The 24,167-nt window shown below is 33.4% G+C and overlaps 1 protein-coding gene across 2 annotated transcripts in view; it reads left to right on the top strand.

The window, feature by feature from the left end:
* The window catches only part of LOC140757411 (transducin beta-like protein 2), a 123,510-nt gene extending 103,217 nt beyond the window's left edge, over positions 1-20,293 (top strand). For both annotated transcript variants that reach the window (XM_073093101.1, XM_073093100.1), the window contains exons 4-6: positions 7,107-7,479; positions 16,934-17,119; positions 19,743-20,293. In XM_073093101.1, the coding sequence (XP_072949202.1) occupies positions 7,107-7,479; positions 16,934-17,119; positions 19,743-19,957 (774 nt within the window). In that variant the 3' untranslated portion in view covers positions 19,958-20,293. The remainder of the gene's footprint in view (positions 1-7,106; positions 7,480-16,933; positions 17,120-19,742) is intronic.
* The last annotated feature ends 3,874 nt before the right edge of the window (positions 20,294-24,167 follow it).

Raw genomic sequence — 24,167 nt, 5'->3', positions numbered from 1 at the left:
GTAATCCGTCAAAGATTGAAAAATTAAGCTGATTTAATAAAATTCGTTAGAAGTAGCTTGCAACTGGCAACTAAGTATTATAAACGTCGATAAATGAGCATAGAAGTTGATAAATTATGAATCGTAGGACAGTTTATTTTTTCGGGTAACTTTGTACGATATTAGAAAAAGAGTTTAATACAGTGTTTTATTTTACAATACAGAATCAATCACAATGGAAGTAAAAATGGTTTATGAAATGGTTAATTGAAATCTTCATCAATCTTGTAAGACTAAAGAAAAAGTTAAGTACACGTAATGGTCATTAAAACTGCCATATTGCACTTTTGGAAAATTTAATTACAAAATAAATGTAAGAAGATAAATTACGTATTTAATGTACAATGTTTATTTAAATTGTTTACTTAATGCTTAGAGTCGTGAAAATGTTTAAATAGGTAATGTGTGAATGCCGTGCGAATATAGTAAGTAGTCATAATATCTAAATGTTACTATTATTCGTATGTTAAAAATGCAAACTCTATACAATCTTAAAAAATGTTGGATGATATTCGAATTAAAAGAAAACATCGCGAAAATAATAAAAACTAGGAGTTCTCGATGAGGTTTCAATAGACGCACGTAATTGATAGTCAGGTTCTTAGCATTGTATCAATTATATTCAATCTATTCCATAATATTTGATTTTTAAAACAAATTCTTAATCTGTAATTTGTAAGTTTGGCTGTTCGGTTTATTAATCTTGTGAAATATAGTAGGTAATAGAAGACGAATATCTCTGGTAAAATATTGTATACCATTATATGCTAGACAGAGTCTGCACATCAAGTGGGTATTTGACTGACACCTGTTTACTTTAACTGGATATTGTAAACATTGCCCGATTCGCCGTCTGGTCCACCACGCATACATGAGCGTTCGTATCGTCGCACGCGCAACCTCGAAAACATTATTTTTAGCCACAGGAAGGTTCGACGGTCGTATTTCCTCGACAGCACGCCCACATCGGGCACGATGTGTGCTCTCGGCTACCTACTCGTGCCCATCCTTTGTGCGGATTATTGACTTTGTAAACTCGATACGATTTCTAGTATTTGCAATAATGTAATGCGCATTCGATCGGTCTATGTTGTCTTCCTTTAAAAGTTTCTGCAATTTGTTAAGTTCATTTTGTCCAGTTTAATGGCTATAATTTCAGTGTCCGTATTACTAATTTAAATTTATAACCATCAATTTTCCTATAAATAACGTGTATGCATATAAGGTAATAGCAGTGAATGTCTGCAATTTGTTAGGTCTCATTTTGTCCACTTTAATGGGTATAATTTTCAGTGTCTGTATTGCTAATTGAATTTTATAAGTATCAATTTTCCTATAAATAAGATACGCCCATGATGCGGGGAATCCTACCGTGGAGTTTTGCTTTATCACATCGTGTTTATATTCTGATTAGTGCATACTACTTAAATTGCCTCTGTTATCACTCGAATGTAAATAATTATTTCAAATGTTATCATTTACAGTCTCTGAACGGGTAAGGGTCTCCCCACTATTGGAGAAGGCCTTGAATACTCCACCAAGCTCCAATACGGTTTGCTGGAGAATTAAACTTATAACCAAATGTAAATCCAAATTTATCGACGACGAACACGAATTAAAGATTCAGTTCAACCAACCATTAGGCAGTCGCGACCTATTATTCGAAAGGTTGCTTTTAAAGCTGAGCAAAACATGTTGTGTAATTCCTTAGAGATAAGTTATTATGTTACCAATTACCAGCTGATCTTGCCTCTGAGGATGAAATGCAGAGAACGGATACTCTAATATTAATTATACAAGTTTGCCCGATATTACACTCGGATTCGACGCTACTCGAATATCGCACTAATGGATGCTAGTTTGCAACCTGCAGAGCTGGAATTATCACAATTAATGATCGTTTAGTTACTGCTATTACTTATTTAGTTATATCAACTACTGCTTGAAGCTGTGTATATTATGTGTTGTGATCTGAATATTGTGGCGAGGACGATGTGTTTGGATAGATCATTATAATTAAGAGTTTATGGGTAGGTGTGAGAACCTTTCACCAATGGAAAGTTCATTAAAAATAATGAGACTAAATGGCTGTAAAGCAGATACTCTTAAGATTTTCATACATAATCTTTCACCCCGCTTTGCAATGACACAATTGACTCGATGATTGATTGATAAACGTAGTAGTATATCAGATCAACATTTACTAAACTGACTGAGTTGTCCTAAATATTTTACAATTACTTAAATAGGTAGAAATCAATTCGGACTTCTTACCAGTTAGTAAGAAATTGTGGATGGTAATGTGGTCTTTTACTACTCACAGTTGAATGTCTTTCAATTCAAAACAAAGTCTTAAGGATTTTTTCATCTATTTACACAGCACTTTTGCGCCGTTCTTTGTTTGACGCTGATCCCAACAGTTCAAGTTCAAGTCAATCTTCCTCGTTCCTCGTTCTTGTCCATTGTTATTCGACAGGTGTCTCGCAAAAGTTTACTTACGAATAAATTCTATTTTTAGTTCACAAAAGTATAAATCGCTGCCTACTTTAAATAAATCATTTAACTCTCATGTGTTTAAAGTTCCACTTCCATAGGTAATCAAGATATAAAGTTATCATAAACGCATTCTACACTCACAGCCTACTAGGGTTCCCTGTCGTGGGTGCTATGGACACACACACAAAGACATATACAACACACCCAGACCCAGACCCAGAATAATTTCATCATTTAGATGTCTTTCTGCCTGGGGGCCGAACCCGGGATCCTCTGCGCGTCAGACCGGTATGGTGACCGCGGAACGGTTGGGTAATTTGACGTACTTTTAACGACTCGTATGATGGGATAGTAAACGGTCTGACACGCAAAGGGATACGGATTGGAACCCTGGTCAGGCAAATATTAAATAATGAACTTAGATTTCTGTCTATGCCTCCCACAGCATATGGCATCTTAGTGGGAAGCTATAAGTGCAAGAAGCGTCTAATTGTCATTACTTATTTCTGGAAGTTAACATCTAAGATGAGAATTATCAATACTTTAATGTCTCACTACTGGACTTTGCTCTTTGAATGCTCAATAGTGTGTCTCATACATATAGCTATATTAATGACGAGAAGTTACATTTTTATCATTGGTTTCAATTATAAACTTGATATAACCACTGCTTAGGTAAATAAATACCGAAGAGGCGTTATTTCAAGGATACGTTTCAAACAGCGATTATTTATAAGTTTATAACCGAACAAATGAGTTCTTACTACAATAAGTGACATAAACTTGACAGAACTTGACCATTAACCCAGTATTACAATACAAAACAATGGCCACCAGTCGACCACCTAGCAACAAAGACAAAGAGGTTGTATAAAGAACGAACTTGTTCGCCCGTCTCTACCCGCGGACAACGCTGTACACGGTTTTCCAGGTTTTATTAAGAACCCCTACATGTTTTCTCTGTAAAAATACCTTTATTTCAGCAAGTGAAATCTAACTGTCCTAACGAATCAAAGATTGCGCCGAGTTTTTTTTCGTAGGCTTATTCTGCTGTACATAATCTTAATTTGTTATTAAATGTATGTATCTATAAAGGTGGATCTTTATATTGTTTTATAATATTTTTTTGTAACCCGGTAACTATACAATACAAATAAAATGGCATACAATCAGTCGACCACCTAGCAACTAAGACAAAGAGGTTGTATAATGAACGAATTTGCTCGCTCGTCTCTGCCCGCGGTACACGTTTTTCCAGGTTTTACTAAGAAACCGTAGATATTTTCCGAGTAAAAATAAACTTTATCACCACCACCACCACCACCACCACCACGTACCACGTGACATTTTGTAAGTGTGCTAACGAAGCAAAGGTTTCGCCGAGTCCTTTTTCGTTGACTTTTTCTGCAGAATAGTATATGATCTTGCTAAGTTTTTATTAACTAATTAAAAATTTTATATTTTTGTAAAGTTCATCTCCTTTGTTTTTTTAACTTTTGTTTCTCTATCTAAGTATTTTTTTTAATAATGGTGAATCAAATTTGAATAAGTAATTTTCATTCTGAGTGTCCCGTCCTAACTCCGATTTCTTAGGTGTCGTGTCTTCCAAGACCGTATAAACAGTAGGAACTGAATTTATGTTTTGATCATAGATATGGTTTTGATATTCTGTAAAAAGATAAATATATATATTTTTTTAATTTACAGACAGCCACTTTAACTTTATTTCTTTGTGTAGATTCAACTGACCCAAAACTGTTAAGATGGTCACGTTTCCAATGTGACGCATTTAGCATTGTTTAACACTTTGATTTGTATGCAAGTCGGACGATTTAGCATTTCAAAGTATAATTTAGGTGTATCGTCGTTGTGTATGCAGCATTTCGTATTGTTTGTCTTTGTGTTGAATTTTTAATATCGATAGCTTCCGTAAATAAACATTTTATACATTCAATGCCCAAGCGTCAAGCCCTATATTCGGGTGATAATACTTCCTTACCTATTAGTGTTGCAAACGAATTCTAATTTAGCGAAACGATTGATGTCGGTAAAAATGGATCGTGAGCAATGATTTTTTAGAAAATACGTTGCTTATCCCCCAAAGGTAAGGGGCTGCCCATGGATATCTGTATGGAAGCAGAACTTAGATGTGCTAGATTTGTTTTTATAAGGCAAAATTACGTGCTGCTAGAGTACCACTTAACTAAAACCACTTAGGGTTCACCTTTCGCGAATAAAATAATAAAAACCATGAATACCAGAGATGTATAACGTAAAAATACTCTTCAAATTGAGTACATATTCCGAAGTACCTACGCCTAGGTTATATTTAACACCTCGTTCGCTCGTAGCAACGAGGGCCCATCCCGTAGATTAAATGCAGATCCCCCGCTCACCGAGTTAGGCACGCACTTGACCCATTTTTACTTAACGAGCTCCCGACCTATTGTCACCTCATTGGTAGTGCGCATGACGTTGATAACAACAATATTTATTATATTATACCACATGTACTCAGTTGCGTTACCTAATTTTGAACGATATTTTCTACGATGAAGTCGTCAGAATATGGATTATGACGTCTTTAGTTTAGACAAACTGACAAACAGTTATAATTGTTTTGCTTCTATAAATCTTATCAGGGATATAAAAAGCAATGATAGTCTACTGAATAATCCATTTGTACTCTAAAAAGATAGCTATGCCCTTTAGTGAGACGGAAATGGGTTGATGATGATAAAGTAGGTATATGTATAAGTGTAAGAGTATATTTTCATTACAATACTATTTAATTAATTTATGAGTAGCAATGTAGCGGGGAATTATATAAAAAGAGAGAAGGATATTATATGTTTTTAGAGAATGTCATACAAAGCATTGTCAGAGAAAATAAATAATTGAGTTGTTACTGTTTTTTTTATTATATAAAATAGTCTTTCAGGAATAATGAGATTACATAAGTTACCAAAAGACAACAGCTAAAAATCCCCTGCAGCCCATGAATATCTTTTATCAACCCTCATTAGGACTACGTACTACGATATGAGTTCGACCACGAATCCGTTGTTACTCTACATTACCACACCCTTTAAACCGGAATCAAACCGCTAAGGATTCTCCTCTCTCTTGCATGATGATGGAGCATATGAGTTTGTATAAAGGCAAACTCTTCAATCACAGACAGTCCCCCAAATTCTATTTACATTTCGATGTTTACTTCGATTCGAGAGACTTCGTCCGGTTTGTTTGTCGATGAGGACGTTACACCCAACTGCAGGGTTAATCCGAAGAACACGAATGTCATCTTTTTATAATGTCCGTTAAAGGTGTTCAAATTCGATAAGCCACTCTATTTAAATCAGACTAGAATAGGACTTGTTTATGTATGCCGTTTTTATATGCTTTTGATCTACATGGCCTTATTTATAATGGATTCATTTTTTTTTGCGTTGCGAAGCGATGTAGGCTCCTAGTATTGATTTAAATTTATAATGCCTAGGGATTTTGATGCAGAATGTTCAGGTAAAATCTTACTGTAGGTAAGATTCTGGATATCAATAAATTCTACTTCTGTATGTGTACACTTGTTTATGTGTGTCTACGGCACACAGACACACACAGCGATCCCTCGAGTGTGCTGTGTGTGTGTTTTAAAATGTTATTATTATCATTCGTTTGTAATAGAAGTAGCCAACGGCAAGATATGATATGTAAATCCTATCTGAAATCAATCATAGGTGTTTTGTTTCTAATCATGAATGTTGCGTTACATATAAATAACAACGCCATATAAAAACTTGAAATTAAAGCACTGAATCAAGTAGCGAATTACTGTTAGATGTACAAAATTTACTAAATGCTGAAAGAAAATATTTTCGTAGATATTAAAATATGAGGTGCTTGGCATCTTAATTGGATTCTCATAACCAATTAAAAGTTTAAAATCAAGCTAATTTATTTGAAGAATTGTGATATATTAAAATTGTATACCATTTCTTAATCTTGCAGTATAATTATGTTTTTAAATTGGTTCGATTGCAACCTTCGAGTGAAAGAAAGTTCTATAACTACCACCCTCTAACCTAGCCATGGTACCTTTTAATAATTTATCAGCCAACCACGGAACGGTAGTTCCATTTATGTAACCTATAAGCTGGAATATCGGTCGAGGTATTTTCGATAGAGCGCCGAGACCGTCGAGGCTGTTGGATGCTTGAATTATTGAGCACCATAGTCGCTCAAGGTGTTATTGATTAATTGTATTTAGAACTTCGTATTGGACCGGTTGCGTTGGATTCGGTTATTCTATGTATATTTGTATTCGGTTGTTGATGGTTTTAGATTTAGCTTGGTTAGATTTAGCGAGGTTTCAATGTAAAGTTCTCAGTATTTCAGTCTCATGCATATGTAAAAGGGGATTAAACTTAGACTTCAGAGGGAATAATGCATCCTCGCTTAATACTAGAATCTTATTGACAAGACAAGACCCGTATCCTTTATCTGTGAATATCTAAGTCAGCATTAATTTAGCTGAAGTACACAAAATTACCTTTAGTTTATTTCCTCTACAGGCTCACGCTGAGGACATCGTCGGCTTCGGCATATCGAGCAATGGGAAGTTCATGATGTCCTGTTCATCGAAGACCGACATGGTCATATGGGACTTGAAGGGCCAGCAACTCGAGCGCCTAGACACGTACCTGATGAGTACGTACTCGGCGAAGATATCGCCGTGCGGTCGCTTCGTAGTCGCCACTGGTTTCTCACCGGACGTCAAAGTTATCGAAGTGTGTTTCACGAAGCAAGGCGAGTTCAAGCAATTGACGAAGGCCTTCGAACTCTCCGGCCACACGTCGGGAGTGTACGACGTGGCGTTCGACGTGGACACGTCACACATCGCCACCATATCGAAGGACGGCACGTGGAAGCTATATCATACAAAGAGTGAGTATTGTTGAATGAATATTAACGCGTAATTCTTATCTGTAAACACCCGTATTGCGTCGTATTCCGCTAAATACGTTTATGACAATGATCTACATGTTAATAAATCAATATTGACGTGTCTGTCTGCAAATAAAAAGTAACTGCATTTTTAAAGTCGATTAAATAATTTATCGTAAAAAATGTTGTTCGCGGATGAATACGATAACATACTTAAGAGTATGTACTTCGGTTGTAAATATTTAGGGTTCCTGTGTGAAATAGTAGATATAGATTTCGATTTGTTTTCAATATCTAATAAATATAAATAACCTTAGCCACGTACGTCAACAAATTTGCCTACGATATCTCGATACTAGTATAAAACTGTCATTGTTACGTTTTAAATTTTATGTGTCTGTTAGGTATTCCCCACGATAAAAAATATTACTCATCATGTATGCATATATTACGTTCGATTGTGTGCGCTTGACGCAAAATTCATTATAATACCGTTTATGATTACAAAATTTTAATTGCTTTGAAACAGTGGCTATATACTTTGGTGCCACTATATTTTGGTTTAAAATTTCAGATTTTATTTTTATAATATATGCTGTCCATTTGGGGTCAAGTGGCTACTGCCGCCCATGAACATCTGATATCTACCCTAGATAAGATCAGATTCCGCCTGAGGCCGACTGATTTTTGTTGACGAGGGGGAAACCTTCAAAAGGTACCCGATGCCGTGGGAGCAACGACGGGTTATGTGGGACTTTTACCGCACTAAACCCCCCCCCCCATATGAGGTCATACATACCATCGTTCTTCCCGGGGTCGCTAGCCAGGCGGTTAGAGCTCTGCGTTGCTATCCCTGGGGACTAAGTTAGAACGCCTCGGATAAGTATGTCTTCCTTACCACGCACTTAAGAGCGTAACACAGCAGCGCTTAACACAGCGCAGTTATTAGGCAAAAATAGGTGCGACGGTGGTGCCTCCAGAGTCGAGTCACAAAGGGTTCTACCACCTTCGATCAGATACACAAATATCGATAAATAAACACACGAGTTGGTAAGCAAGCGATGTTACATTCCGTCAAGTGTTTGAGGCGGAATTATTCAACGTTTCAAACAACTGGACATAAGCAGGCATGGAAATCTCTTGGGTTATCGATTCGAGCCGCGTACTCCCAGACAATAAATTGGCAACAGGCGGTCACAACAACAATAACTTATGTGCAAAATAGTGTTGTGTTGCGTGGAGTAGTATAAGTTGATGTGCATTATGTTTGGACTTTACAGTACCCTCTCGTGCATGTGTCGTATGCGATTTTTCGTTTTGCACACTGGAACTGTAAAAATTTACAGTAGACACTGTGGTTCCTAATGAAATATTTAAAATAATAATCACGGCCAAATAGGTTCATTAGATTAAACCTATATACTCGTAAGATAAGAAGAAAAAGCAGACGTACAACGATTATAAATTTCCCTAATATTTTATATTTTGATTGGTATATAAACAGGTATATATAAACAGATAACTTCATTTTTATTTATTGAAATTTGTCTAGGACTTTTTAAGTTTATTTATTTAAATTTGTTCAAAGAACAATGTTTTCGGTGTTATTGGCTTTTTGATATAATTTTGCATTAAAGTCAAGTGGTCAATACGGACACTATCGATTATGCAACTTAAACATTTCAAATAAAAGAGAAATCTCATATAAAGTTGGTTATGCTTACTCTTGTCATATTTAAAGTTGATTGGAAATATCCATCACCGACATCCATTGACAATCAAGTAAACTGCATATTCATTTCCTCCTGCATTACGCAATCATCCATTAAATTTATGTATTTAAAAAGGAGTTTCCCTGTACACGAACCGCGAATTGCATGAGGACAATAGACTTAATAAACATTGGAAGGAAAATACATATGTATACAGAATCGTGAATCATCGCAACTGCACTTTGACGCGCTTAAAGGTTCTGCTTATGTTCGTTAGACTAGTACGTATGTACAATGACGTCACACATCCTCATTTGGAGATTCTTTGGGAACGGATGTAGAACCGACATGTCGTATTCGATATTTGTCGGCGATAACGTATCGGTTGGTAAAAGAAGTGTGTTGTCTGGTCAAAGACTTGTATGGTACGATTTAGGTCAGTTTATGTCAACGAGTGTTATATAATATACATACAATACATATTATATTTTTGTGTAGGATACTAAAAAAATGTTTTTTTCAATACCATACAATATGAACAACAGAATTGTTGATTAATTTTTTTGTTGCATTTGTATCTACATACATTGTCACATTATATAGTGACACCCACAAGTTTCTAATAAAAGACACTATTAATACTTTCAAAGACATGTGCTTTCAAATAAAATATACTTCTTATGATGTAGGAAAATATTGTCGGGAAGATTTCCTTGCAATGTTTTCCTAGACCGTAAAAACATTCCTCATAAAGATTTCAAGTTATTTGAGGTCCATCCACTCATGGTTCTTATTACCTATTCTGATTAGACCTTTGCCTAGATAAAGTAATTTATCTTATTTGTGAAGCAAAAGAGACAACCATCCTTGAGTATAATTATAAGCGTGTTTTTTTGTCATATGTATTTTATATTAGAAAAATATTAATATAACTATTCTAGTACGGTTCTATGCATGGGCGTATATAAGGAAGAGGGTTTAGGGGATCCTGACACCTCCTAGCTTTGGAAGTAAAAAATCTTCAAAACTGAAGACCTTTTTTCGTCGGACAAATTTCAGAGAATATTAATTCCCTTAGCACATCGGCGATGAATTTCAGAGTTGTTCGACCTTTTTTTCGCTGATACCGTCTACGTCACTGCTTTTGACTAAAGTTTACCTTCGCCCATTGTTCCATGCCACATCCATACTAGTCGTTTTATTGTTATGGTATAATTCATATCGGAAAATACGTAACGTGAATGATTCGGCATATTCTTGTTTAGCCTACCTCCTCACGGGGTCTCCCACGAGATCGTAAACGTATGACATCATATTACATTTTTGTATCTGGAAATTCCTATGGTAATGTTTAAGTAGCGACTTTTAACTTATACGAAATTATTTTTGAGAAAACATTATACCAAGCAAGTGATAGTGGTCATTTTTAATAAAATCTCTGAAGATTTTTTAATAATTATATCGAGCTAATTAGTGGAAAGTAGTAATCGTTGCATATGAACATTGGCAAAACAAGACGAGAGTAGGAGACGCGAACGCACATCGCCAGCTTTGAAGGAGAGGTCTTTCTGACATTTTTTGAAGAGCGCCATATCATCACTATGTCCGGGAATACCTCCGGTCAGAACACGTTCATGCCACATCGTTTATATTCTTGGAAAATACGTCAAAAGTCCATTCGTGTGAAATTCGGGTCCAAATTATACTTTTGATTTTGTATACAATATGTGCAATTCAAGGAATAAAATCGTTTGTGTACTGTACTCCAATGTTAATTGTTTTAGGTATTTATTTTTATTTCATTGGATTTGGACTGTAATGTTACTGATAAGTAAAATGTTTAAGTACATATATATTTTTAATATTAATATTAATTTAAATATTTTAATTCAAATGACGAATAAAAAACCTTTAATTACGAGATTCATAATGAATTGCGATAATACCTATTATGTATTTTTGTAGATTTTATTACTTACGATTTTCTTATCAGTTAGGTAATTATATATTATGAGTGAGTAAGAGAACATAAAAATACTTTTCAAATTCTTCGAGTCTCAAAATGGTTCATTCTTAAAATTGATTCTATTTTTCTTCAAAAATAATTGTAAGTAACAATGAGGTAAAGATATTCACACAATATAATTATCTTGCCGAGACTATTGTACTTATTTATAGTTGTACTTATCTAAGTGGCCAAAATGAATTTGAATACTAAATACTTAAGTTATATTTCATACTTGCGTCATTGTAGTCTATCGTTAGTATGGGTTAGTCATGTGTAAAGTTACCGATTGGACAACAATGTTGACTGACAGGCGGGTTACGTCGCAGGGGTCTGTCCCACGCGGCTAAGGCTAATCACACACTTGTGTAATTACGACCAAACTGAATTTGGGTAGCTGAAGTAAGGTAGGTAGCTATATTTGGAAATAAGTAAATCTACCTTTTATAGTTTGGATTAGTCATATTTCGTATAATATATAAACTGATTTAGTTTACAGTCATATTTATATAAAAGTATATTATTATTAACTGATTGAAGGTGAAGAACCCTTTGTGGTTTGACTTCCGAGGCACCATGATCACATCTATTCATTGGTTGTATTAGCAGTGTTAAAAGCTTTGTTTTGCTTTAAAGGGTGCGTAAGGGAGACATCATTTTATGACGTGTTCAAACATCAATACTTACATCATACTACATTGGTATTAGGTAAGGTTAAGATTGAAATATTTAACTCGAAATAATGTATTTTCCGTTCATATTGAATAAAAAATAAGCCTGTTTACGAAGAAAATAAGTCACGTTGCACTAACTATGGTTAAGTTTTTGCGCGTAAATCAAATTTTGTTAACTGAGGATAATTATAATACCTTTATTTACGAATTCCTGGCTATTGGAGGTATTATGGTACGGCATGACGTGGTTAATATTAAGATATAAAAAATGTATCATCCTGACGCACACTTAAAACAATCGTCACATTAATTTGGCACGTTATAATAATAATATGTTATTAGTCATTTGTTTACACTTTATGAATGAAGCCCTGAATTCAACGGTGTATACCTATGACTATAACAATGACATTATTATTATTAATACTTGCTATGTTGCTGTTGTTATCACGGCTATTGAAAAGGCACAATAACAGCAGTGTTGCTGTGTTGTGGGTGGTTTTCCGAGGCATTTACGCTTAGTCCTCAGGGGTAGCAGTGCATCTGTGGCCGACCTCAGGTAGGTATCTAATCTTATCTGAGGTTGATAACAGATATCCATGGGTGGCAGTGGCCATACTGCAGTATACCTACATACTATCAAGTGGACTGCTACTCCTATATTATAAAAAATGCAGAAGTATCTGCGGCAGTGGTGCCTAGAGTCGAGACACGACGGGTCCTACTACCCATTAATAAAGAAATCTACTAATTAAACAATTGTTACGGAGCGTGTAATCGCCCTAACTGATTATACGTCACGTGGCCGGTCTATGCGTTTAATTGCCTACGCCGAAGCCATATGGGATGGACGTTCATGATATCCTTGTTTATATCCTTTAGTCTGTTTACTAATTTCCATGACGAAACGCCTACGTAATCCACAATTCATTTAAATATACATGTACCTAATGTTAATAGTTTAAGATTATATTCATATATCTTTAATGTTGAATTATCTGTCGTGCATGCCGTGACGTCACACAAAGACTTTATTCCTTCTCTAAAGTTGTGCTCTTGCTATTAATCATACTTTGTTTCTAAATTTAATTATTAGCTTCTTTCCCTTTTACTTATTTATTCTTCTCCTACTGCTATCCCTTACATATTATTAGTTAACATTTTAATAATTTTGCACCCTACCTTTTATTGTATTTCATACTTTCTTTAACTCCTCACCCTAAGGTTGTCTGGAAGAAATCGCTGTTTTAGCGATAAGACCGCCTTTTGTGTCGTCCTAAATTGTATGTTTTCATTTTATGTTCTATTTCATTTTATGGTACAATAAAGAGTATTATTATTATTATTATTAAAGACTACAGAAACACCCAGATCCAGGACAAGCATTCAAATTAATAATGTATTAAAATTCTCGGGTGGATGGTTATCGATTTTCGAATCCTATTCACAGAAGACTGTAATAATTTACTCAATCGTATGTATTAATTCTTTGAAAATTATTTTTTTATTTAAATTTTAATGACTCGCGGTCATATTCTGAAGTCGGAAATATAACGCCTCTGAGGAAAAGTATTGGCAACAGTCAGTGATCTTTGTTTGAAATTTATTTTGGTTTTATATTAAGGTTTACAGAGTTTAATTAGATTAATTTTGCGTCTTAAAAACATTTTTTTTATTACGAAATACACATGAGTAAGTATACCAAGCAAAGTTGCAGGCGTTATCCACTACGTAATGTTTGTTTTTCTATGACGTAACACTTACGTTATATGTAATTTGTCAAGATATAAACTGAATATTAAAATACAATTCTGCGTAATTTGATTAAATGCGTAATGATTTTAACGTAACGGCCACGTGAGCGAGAAATCCCGTCATAAACAATATGAACCTACGATCGATGGAAAATTTAAACCCCGCTCAAGTTCTGGGAAAACAGTTTATGAGTAAGCTCACGTTCCCCTCAAGACAGACTATTCTATAACAATAATCCATATGCTATAACGATGATAATAGTGTTCAGTTTTATTTGAAAACGATAACGTTACCGATATATGGCTTTTCATATCAATATGGAAAACTGTTTTCTTATATCGCAGCTTTCGGCTTTTAGGCGCATTAATATTCAAATCAACTTTATCATTTTAGCTTGTTTTAAAAGTTGAAGTATATAATATAAGATTGGAAACGGTTTTACATTCGCGTACTATTCATAGGTTACGTACGTTTATCGATTATTTATTTGTGTTATTATAACTACATTTAGTACTGTACCCTTACCATGAGTTTTCAAAACATCCCACAATTTTACGTTACGTTTACTCAATCCATTATTCTGTTCTGTCGCTTCAGTAGACTATGTAAACGTAATAATAAGTAAAGTGCTCAAGTCTTTATGTCTACCTCACATGTACGCAAAAAAGAGAGACAAAACATAAAACGCCATTTTGTCAATTTAGACATTTAATGTTACGTAACTAACACTATAGTTCTGATACAATCCGCTAGGGGCGCTGATTAGAATTTGTATGGGCGAATGTTTAAACAAATACCAAAACTGTTATATTTGTCAAAACGTAAAATCTCATGGTAAGGGTACTGATATCGCATACTATTCGAATGAAAACGATCTTTACTATATATTATATCGGAACCATGCTTAGTTCGCTAACGAGGCACCGAAGCATAGTGCCGTCCTACACAGGATTACGTGGGAACCTACAACGCAAGGGACTTCAGCGTCAATAAACATCGTTATACAGCTGCTTTTCTCGAAGATGCTACTTGATCCGCCCACTAGTTTCCTTTAAGTGGAAAATTCTTGTTTAGTGTTTGTTGTAGGTGCTTCACTCTGTTGTTGCGAATAAAGAAGCTTTAATAATAAATTTCTTCCTAAGGTTTTATGTTTATTTGAACGTAATAACAAAATACTTATTTTTACATAAAGGAAAAGGATTTACGCCGACAAGCTGCTTATACCTAAAAATAATGTTTATACATAAAAAATTATGTTTGTCTGTATGTCCTTTATAGAATGGTAAACTATGCATTTAATTATGTGATGATCTTTATAAAAGTTATCGTGCATGAGCCCACGAAAGTTTCTGAGTTGGTACGATCAATTTTCGACAGATAGCGCCACTGTCATTCCAATGAAGGTACAAATTATATGCCACGATTTTTTTTAACGCGGGGGAAGTCGCGGGCTCTACTTGTGTACGATAAATATCAAAGCTTCCTACGTATTGAACTGTACGGGGTTGCACGTGGGCGCCTGACGCGCGTGGGTGGAGGGAGGGCGGAGGGCACGTTTATTGCTCCTTATTAATATCTATTTTTGAAAATTATTTCAACAACGCCGACGTTTGCTGCGGGTTTCTCATTACGTTGCATGGAATTTCTCATATTAATAATTAATGAATAACAGCGCCTTATGATGTTATTGCCGCAATACAAAGTTTATACGCTTAGCATCTTTATGTTTGAATAATTCAAATAGCTTATATTCTTCTATGATATTTTCTAATATAATGATAAAAATGTGTGGTTTGAAAATATTTAATTAGTTAAATTGTCTTTTCTTCATGTTTTGTTGATTTGTATTTAATATTTTTAAATAAATATACATAGTTTAATTAGTTTAAATGTAATATATATAATTTAAATATTATAGACGTATTATTGGCCGACAAAGAATTCATTCACTTTCTCGTTTGAATTTTATATTTAAACAGACTTCATGAAAATAGGAGCTTATATTTTGCTCTGTACCTTTGTATTTGTACATCGATTTTTTCGACGTTTAAAGGTAATTCTGCGTTTTTTTATTTAGAACTATTTTTATTACTATTTGTTTTAATAAAGCTATCGTCGATGATGAGTTATGGTTGCAAGGAGCTTAAATGGCTTAATGTCTTTGGGTTTCGTCACAATATTTTCTTGTATTAATTACGTCCTTGTATTGATTACAACGAACGTATTCTACGAACTAAATATAAATAGTCTTAGTCTAAATAAAACGCTGGGCAAAGGTCAGATGGATCGTAATAAATTTATTCATGGCTCTTATAATAATAATCTATTATTTAATAGATCTATTTTCGTATTCTATTTATGTTTTAGTAATATATCGACTATTGAATGTATTTCTTTGTTCAACGCGAAGCTTGGAGAACAATCAGTACAGTCATATCTATTTAAGACTATGACTTTAGTATTAAGGAATTAAATATATCGATATCAAATAAAAAATATTGATTTTTGCTACACATTTGACCTGTCGCTTAGTAAGCAATTTCTTTCAAATAATGAAATGTTAAAAAAGGGAAAATATACGAAAAGACGCAAATAACATATAAACATACCTACAATTAAGTGAAGTTTATAAAAATATGTTTGTATATTCATATAACAAATAAATTGCACCACGAGCATCTAATTTGGTTGAGTACCTAGTGGAACATATTTCCTATGGTATTGTATTATTTTTATTTGAGGTAAAATATGCTCTTTATGACTTGTCACAGTCGTAACAAATATAATATATCATTATGATAGATGTTATATCGATAAATCATAAATGAAAATGTAACACGTGTGTGACGTTCACTGTTATTACAATTTTAAATATGTAAAATGTAAGTTCTATGGTAATTACTATACTAACATGCAGATAGTATGATTTATGTATCTGTTTATATCTGTTTATCATGATACGAACCCTGCACCGTTAACTATATAAGCTAGTGCCTTACGTATAAGATTTTGTAACGCATAATTTAACGGCGATCATCGTAAAGGTACATGAAAGTTCACTAAAAGTTCTTAAACGTCTGTGTAATTTATTTTCCCATTATGTTGCAGTTGTGTTTCTTATACAATAAATAATCAATTACCATTTCTTCCTTGCTTTTAATCTGCACGTGGCCGATGTAATGACAATGGCTTAAACTCCTGTAGTTCTGACCTCATTAATCTCCTTTTAGGGTCTTATAAAAGGATAAAATTGGTTTATAATTAGATATGTTCAACAAATCATTAAATTCGACTATTTCTGGTTTCAGTTCAATACACCTTGGGCGAGTCCCCGCACGTGCTAGAAACGGGCACGTACACACAGACGGCGCATCCCCCGCGCATCGCCCTCTCGCCCAACGCCGAGGTGCTGGCTGTGTCCGCTGACTCTAACATCGAGTTCTACGACACCTACACCGGCAAGCTCTACGACACCATCGAGAATGTATACACTGGTGAGTGTCATATAGTACTCGTATAAGTAAATTCTTGGCTAGACTAGGTTTCGGGAAAATGTCATATCTGCTGACACTAACATCGAGCTCTATGATACAACAACTACTACCACTACTACGACTTGCCAAAATCTACACTGGTGCGGGTAACATGGTATACACAAAGTGATTCTTGGCTAGACTAGTTTAGTGAAAGTGTCATTTCTGCTGACACTAGCGTTATAACAACATTATGAGCGCTGTTTACACTAAAGATGTGCAAGGGCCTTAAGAGGTTCGCGATGTCGAAGGTAAGCTAAGCGAGTAAGATGTTATGTGAAAATACTTAGATGCAAGAGTGTTATCAAATGAAAATAAAACAACCTATTAGTGTATTTAATACACACCAGTAGCTTAGCACATCTCTGGTAGAAAGGCACCCTAAGAAGCTCTACGACGCTAGAATGTCTTCGTTGAGTTTCGCGAAGTTATAGCAAGTTACAAAGTAAACTCGCTCTCGTAAAATATCGCATTTTTTAGTTATAAAAAACTTTATGTCTAAAAGAACTAACGAATCGAAGATAGACTTAAAGTTCGTGTCTTAAATGCACTTGTAATAATAACTAGGTACTTTTGTTATATTATTCAATCAAAGAAAATAAGCTGAAAAGGTATTGACAATGTCCAAATTTTTAAATAATTTATTAACAAAGCAACCGAGTAGTGTTCAGTTAATAATTGAATAGTAGAATTGTTCGAATAGCATTTCAAGGTTCAGCTATTGATTTTTTGAACGGGTAATGTGAACTATACCTTTGTATTCCTTTCGTGGGATATTTGTTATTTTGTGAAAGAAACCGTTTAAAGAAAAGGTGCTTTCAAAATTTCAAATTAGTCGTGCGCTCGCAGAAACACTGCTGCACGACTGTTTCTCTTACCGGAAAAAATAAGTAATTATTAGTTTATTATACATTTATTCAGATTTTTTATAAAACAAACTTTTATTGAAATGCGCTAAAGAAAATAAAAAAATAACTTTTAATTAAATAAAAAATATTATTTTATTACGTTATAATATTTTATTTGATAGGTACGACCATAGATTAGTAAAGATTACTCACTCCTAACAAGAAAAGGTACCCAGTTTTGAGAATTGAAAAAGTTGCGTAAAAAAGTTTTGCCACGTCTCCGTGCTAAAATGTCCCTAAAATATTTGAAATAATTATTTATTTATTACGTAAATTACGTAATTATTACGTAAATTAGTTATTTATTCGTAAATTTAAACGTAAATTTTCTCTAAAAATGTTTTTATTTGTCAAGGATTCAAAAAAAGAACTTACTAAAATAAGCCGTTTGTGGCTTCATTCAATTTCAAGGCGGCGAAGTATCTTTACTAATCTATGGGTACGACTTAAACTCTTTTTTATGATATGTATGACATACGAAGACTTAATTATGACGAGTATTTTTTCGTATGTATCTTCTCTTTATTGTCCATGGCCCAGAGTATCTGTTAAATCAGGCTGGCTGCAGTTTCAATACATCGCTAGCAAATTGGTTTCGGTCGAAGGTCACCAGTTGCTTTGAATTATTGAACGACAGACACCCAAGGACTTGTACGTTCGATATAATTTAGAATCAATACACGTGTCTCGTAACTTGTGAACCAGAAAGTTTCATGGAAATTTTCTTAATAATAAATAATTCACCGTAATAAATGTTAACAAGGAAGATATTTTGTAATCTTAAGTACATAAGTAGTAGAGTAGGTAGTGCCTGGTAAACAAGCAATCGTCTAATAAAATAAAAATCGTCTGTCTATATCTGTCTGACTGTCTGTACTCTGTCTAACTAGACAGAAATGGGTTGATGGCAATGATGATGAAGTAGTAATTTACTCCCCAACAATTTTATTTTTCACCAATCCACATAAGGCAGCGTGGTAGACTATGCTTTACCACTTAAAAGGAGACGATGCAGACGATGCTAAGGATTGAAAAATGTCAATTCATTATATAAGTTGGTTTTAAAAAGAATTGCTTACGGTTTATTAATATTTTAATAAATTGCGATGTGTAATCGTTTTGATATGGTTAATTAGTCAAGTTATTAGTAATGTGACGTTACACAACTTATAATTTCCCCTCTCTATTTGATTAATTTGAAATTTTGTAGATTCGCTTATTTTTCCTCATATTATAAAGTTAATTCGTCAATTAAATGTAATGATTAGTAGCTAACCACTGGACATCCCATCCCATGAAGGATTGCGTTAAGAAATATATTAATTTGAAATAGAAAACATCAAATAGAGTTGTATAGTACGCATAAAACTGCTAGTCCGCTCTGAATATAGAAATGAATCGCGCCGCCATTGTAAATTGTATGACTACACCTGCTCGCAACAACTTCAAAACTGACTAGCAGTTTGGCGTGGACCATACCACTGAATACGGAGGCTAATGTATTAAACGCATATTTAGATATTTTTTATTCTTTGACACGCCCTGCAGCTCAAATGGCTGAACGGATTTCAAAATATAAAGTTACAAAGGCTTCATTACTTCTGTTTTCAGTAGACTATAAAACATTCAGAGAATGAATAATTTTGAATATAATTCAAATATCCTATTTGTTTCAGGGCTGATAAACCACATGATGTTCGACGCGAGCGGCAAGTATCTGTTCGTGAGCGGCGACAGAGCCGTGCGCATCTTCCACAATGTTTGCGGCTACTACACCACCATCCAGAGCTGCACCAGGCTGCTCGCCCAGAAGCAAACCTCGGCCACTGTGGAACGCCTCAAGAAGACCATCGAAGACTGCAAGGGGACGCTCACTGAATTCGGAAAGTAATTGTTTATGCTACATACTTCTATGCTGTTAGGGGTTAACCGTAAATTATGTCATGAAAAGCCGCAATTTACGTCGTGTAAACTGTAAAGTAACCCTGTTGTGACGTCACAAAATTAATTTTCTGAATAAAAATCTCAATTCATTATATAAGTTGGTTTTAAAAAGAATTGCTTACGTTTTATTAATATTTTAATAAATTGCGATGTGTAATCGTTTTGATATGGTTAATGAGTCAAGTTATTAGTAATGTGACGTTACACAACTTATAATTTCCCCTCTCTACTTGATTAATTTGAAATTTTGTAGATTCGCTTATTTTTCCTCATATTATAAAGTTAATTCTGACGAATTAACATTGACATGTAATGACATTGACATGTAATGACATTGACATGTAATGTAATAATTAGTAGCTAACCACTAGACATCCCATCTTCAATAAGGCTCTCCATCCCAAGGCCATTTGCTGTAAAAAACTATGAATGTATGTTGGTGACATTAGTAGGTATATAAAAATAACTTCACAAAGGAATGACTCCTGTATCATATAGCCTCTGATGGAATTATTTGGAACATTCAAGGGTATAATTGAGTGGTGCTAATCCAGACCGAAACATTTCAGTACATGACAATAATATATGGATAACCCCTTATAAGATTCGTACTGCATTTATTTTTGTACAAACGCACTCGGTTGGCCGATTTGCGAAATTGAAAAATGGTTCTATTCTTTATAATTATAATAACTTCGCATGAATTCCGCCGAGTGTGTTTCTCTATTGTTATATTCTATAGAATTATTTTTTAATTATGCATTTATTGCATTTTTGTCGTATGTAATATTGTGTCTATCGTAATCCCAGTAAATATAAACATTAAACATATTATAGGACATAGAAAGGATAAGGCTTAGAAATTAGGCCGACTACTAGGTTTATGTGCTATTAGAGCGTTGAAAAATCATATTTACATTGTTCCATATATAACATATGAAAAAAGTGTTTTTATCACTTCAGTTGCATATGATAAATTCTTAAAATAGAAACCGAAAAATTGCTTTGAAGACAGCCTTAGCAATTTATTTACTACTTACCTTATTAATATTATAGCTATTCATTGATAAAATCTAAATAATCCATTATTTTAGAAATGTTTTCATAGTTACTTTATATTTTATCGTACTAGCTTCGATCACTAATAAGAACTTTGTGATCGAAGCGTACTAGATAAAATTAATTTAAAAGTCCTATTGAAAGAGTCCTATATAAAATGTTTTTTATTAATGACAGAAAAATAATTATTTTCACTGTTTGCATTTTAAATGCTGATTATACTATTAATATCTTATGAATTTTGGAAATCCTAAATAATAGGTACCTATTGTCTTTTAAATATATTCTTATTACTTATATTTGTCTCAAATATTTCAGCGTTTTTTTTATTTTTGATGTGAAACATCTATAGCCGCACGAAAAACCGATTTCTGGCGTGGCGTCGCCATGCGCAATCGAATTCAATAAATAGTCATCGTTATCTGAAAAAAAATCGTAATATTTTATTTTATCATTATGACATATTTAGTTCCTATCACAATATGTTCTTTTCTGCATATTACTTTTACAAAATAATGTCGATGTTTCACATCTGCCAGGCGTCCCGTGACGGCTCACATTTTTTTTTTATTATTACGAATTAATAGATTTATTTCCTCATTTTGTCGTTTAATAATGTCCTAAGTGTTTTTGTATCTACGTTTTATAGAAATTCAAAATCTTAGTGCCACTTAATGTTATTTTAAGAGTAAGAAAAGTAGCCAGTGATATATAATTTCGGAGTCTAGTTATCAAGCATTTATAGAATTTATTGGTGTGATCTTAAGATATTTTACATAAGTATAATAATGTAGCCAGTTTTTAAAGTAAGTAATGATATTATTGGACGTAGGAAAAAGACTTTAAGCGTAATATGTTAGAATTAGAAATTATCTTTAGCAATACCTAATTACCGTTACATGCTCCAAATATTCGTGCATCGTCATACTAATAAAAATGTTCGCACAGGCTGTAGAATACACGCCAAATGTTTGCACCAATATTGGGTTAACAAAGTCCAATATTTGGTCATTTTTACATTTCTTAAAAAATCATATGCTCCGGTTGAAATTGAGCTTAGTAACTTAAATGTTTAAAACATAAACTCTCATAGTTGGCTTCAATATTACGTGGTATATATTTAAGTATTCGTATTTGATGAAATTATTATATATGTATGTAAAATATACGTTTTATATACTTAAATAAAATGTATGTTGGAGGTGAGTTGTATTTCACCATTTTTATTATATATCGTAAGTATTTAAAATGTTTACTGACTGATATTCTTTATTTCTTTCTATGTAAGAATAAATTATTAGTATGTATTCTGGACCAATTTTTTTAATCCTTACCCTTAAGATCTTAAAAAATATATTCATTAGTAATTTGTCTAAAGTAAATATATAATCGAAAAGCTTTTTCAAATATATTTTAATTTTAATATGAATTAGTATGCTGAAATAAATACATGCTGGCGTGACTGCCACATTATAATAGAATATATTTGGTAGACATTTGTCGTGTAAACATTAAAACATCTTTTTTTATTGAACTATCTACTTTGTGAAACTTTTATGTATGTTCCTAAGATTGTCTGTAGTCGGATATTAACTGGGAATAAATATTTTATTTGAAAATCTGTTTTTAATTTACTTTAAAATTAATTGCATGAAAAAGTACAATGTGCCGAGCTAGATCATCGCTCGCCGATTCTAAATGGAACATGTCTGATGGACCCTTACGCTATATCTCACCAAGTTGTCTAATTAACGATTTACGAAAAATTTATTAATAAATAAATAATCATTCTGTGCTGTTTGCCTACCAAACGTCAAAATATCACAATTTCTAGTAGGTAGAAATTTTGATAGATTGATTAAAGAGCTAGATTGAATAATAATAACCGGCGTATATCGTCGTCATGAATAAGAACCCGTATGGTCAATCAATGAATTTAAAGTTGATACCTCTGAGGAAAATTATACAGTTTCTGTTATTTATATTGTGAAATCGATCGTATTCAGACATCGATACGAATTTGTGAATATTTTTGTATAAATACGGAAAACCGGATATAACGTCAGATCAAACATGAATAATTCTGAATGTATAAGTAATTCAAAGAGCCACTTTAAAAAATAAAACGGTATAACTTTGGTTTGGTAAATACAAAATGGTGCTACTTATGTAACTATTGTTTGGACCGTAAGATCTCTTATTTTCTGGAACATACGATAGAAGATTTTTTGAAATCACTAACACTTATTATTTTAGTAGAGATACAGATCCACTGATATCTTAATACTAAATTAAATATTATAAAAAGACAACACATCATGTCAGACGTGATGATGATGTGACAAAGTATGATGATTTTATCGTATGAAATAAACCTGTGATCACCTGTGTGTGTTATTAATAAGGTTATTTATTGATCCATAGACAGTTCCGTGACCGTCTTGCATAAGTCATCGGAACCCAACTATACTGTATACTGGATACAGTGAGAATTTGAATGAAGCCCACAAAGTATTATTATTATGCTTCTAGTGTAACGGATTCATACTTCATATTTCTTTATTCTTACGGTTCCTAGTGCCTGTATTCTTATGACTTCTATAGTGAAAGAATCTTCGTGAGTCTTTGGTTCAAACTTTGAGAACCACATTTCGAAGTGGTAGTTGATAAACTTTTGGTTGCTTAGATGACAGGTAGGTACGTTTAATAGAATATAAAAATAAAACAAACCAGTTTTATTTATTTTGTAACTTTATTGTATTTTGCATAAGTGACGTTATCGACAATACACTGAGATACTCTGTGATTACAATTTAAGTACAGTTCACAGCTTCGATAAATACAATTTAGCTATATGAGGAATATTAAACAATGAATTTAGGGAATCAATTCCTTTATATGTTATGTAAAAATAGTCGTTTAGTGCCAAAATAGATATCTTCAGCATTCATAAAACGAAATTTGAATGCGTCACTATGATATTAAATGATTTATCTAAATTGTCTATGCAATGCAAAAAATAACCATTTTTATTTTATATCTTAATGTATTCAATCACAAATTATGTTTGTACCAATCGCTGTTTTAACTGTCCTAGT

The sequence above is a fragment of the Epargyreus clarus genome, unplaced genomic scaffold, assembly GCF_041222505.1.
Source record: "Epargyreus clarus isolate Ecla_fem2 unplaced genomic scaffold, WU_Ecla_fem_2.2 ptg000004l, whole genome shotgun sequence".
Lineage (NCBI taxonomy): Eukaryota > Metazoa > Arthropoda > Insecta > Lepidoptera > Hesperiidae > Epargyreus > Epargyreus clarus.
The sequence above is the reverse complement of the archived record's forward strand: the minus strand, read 5'-3'. Positions and strand labels throughout refer to the sequence as shown.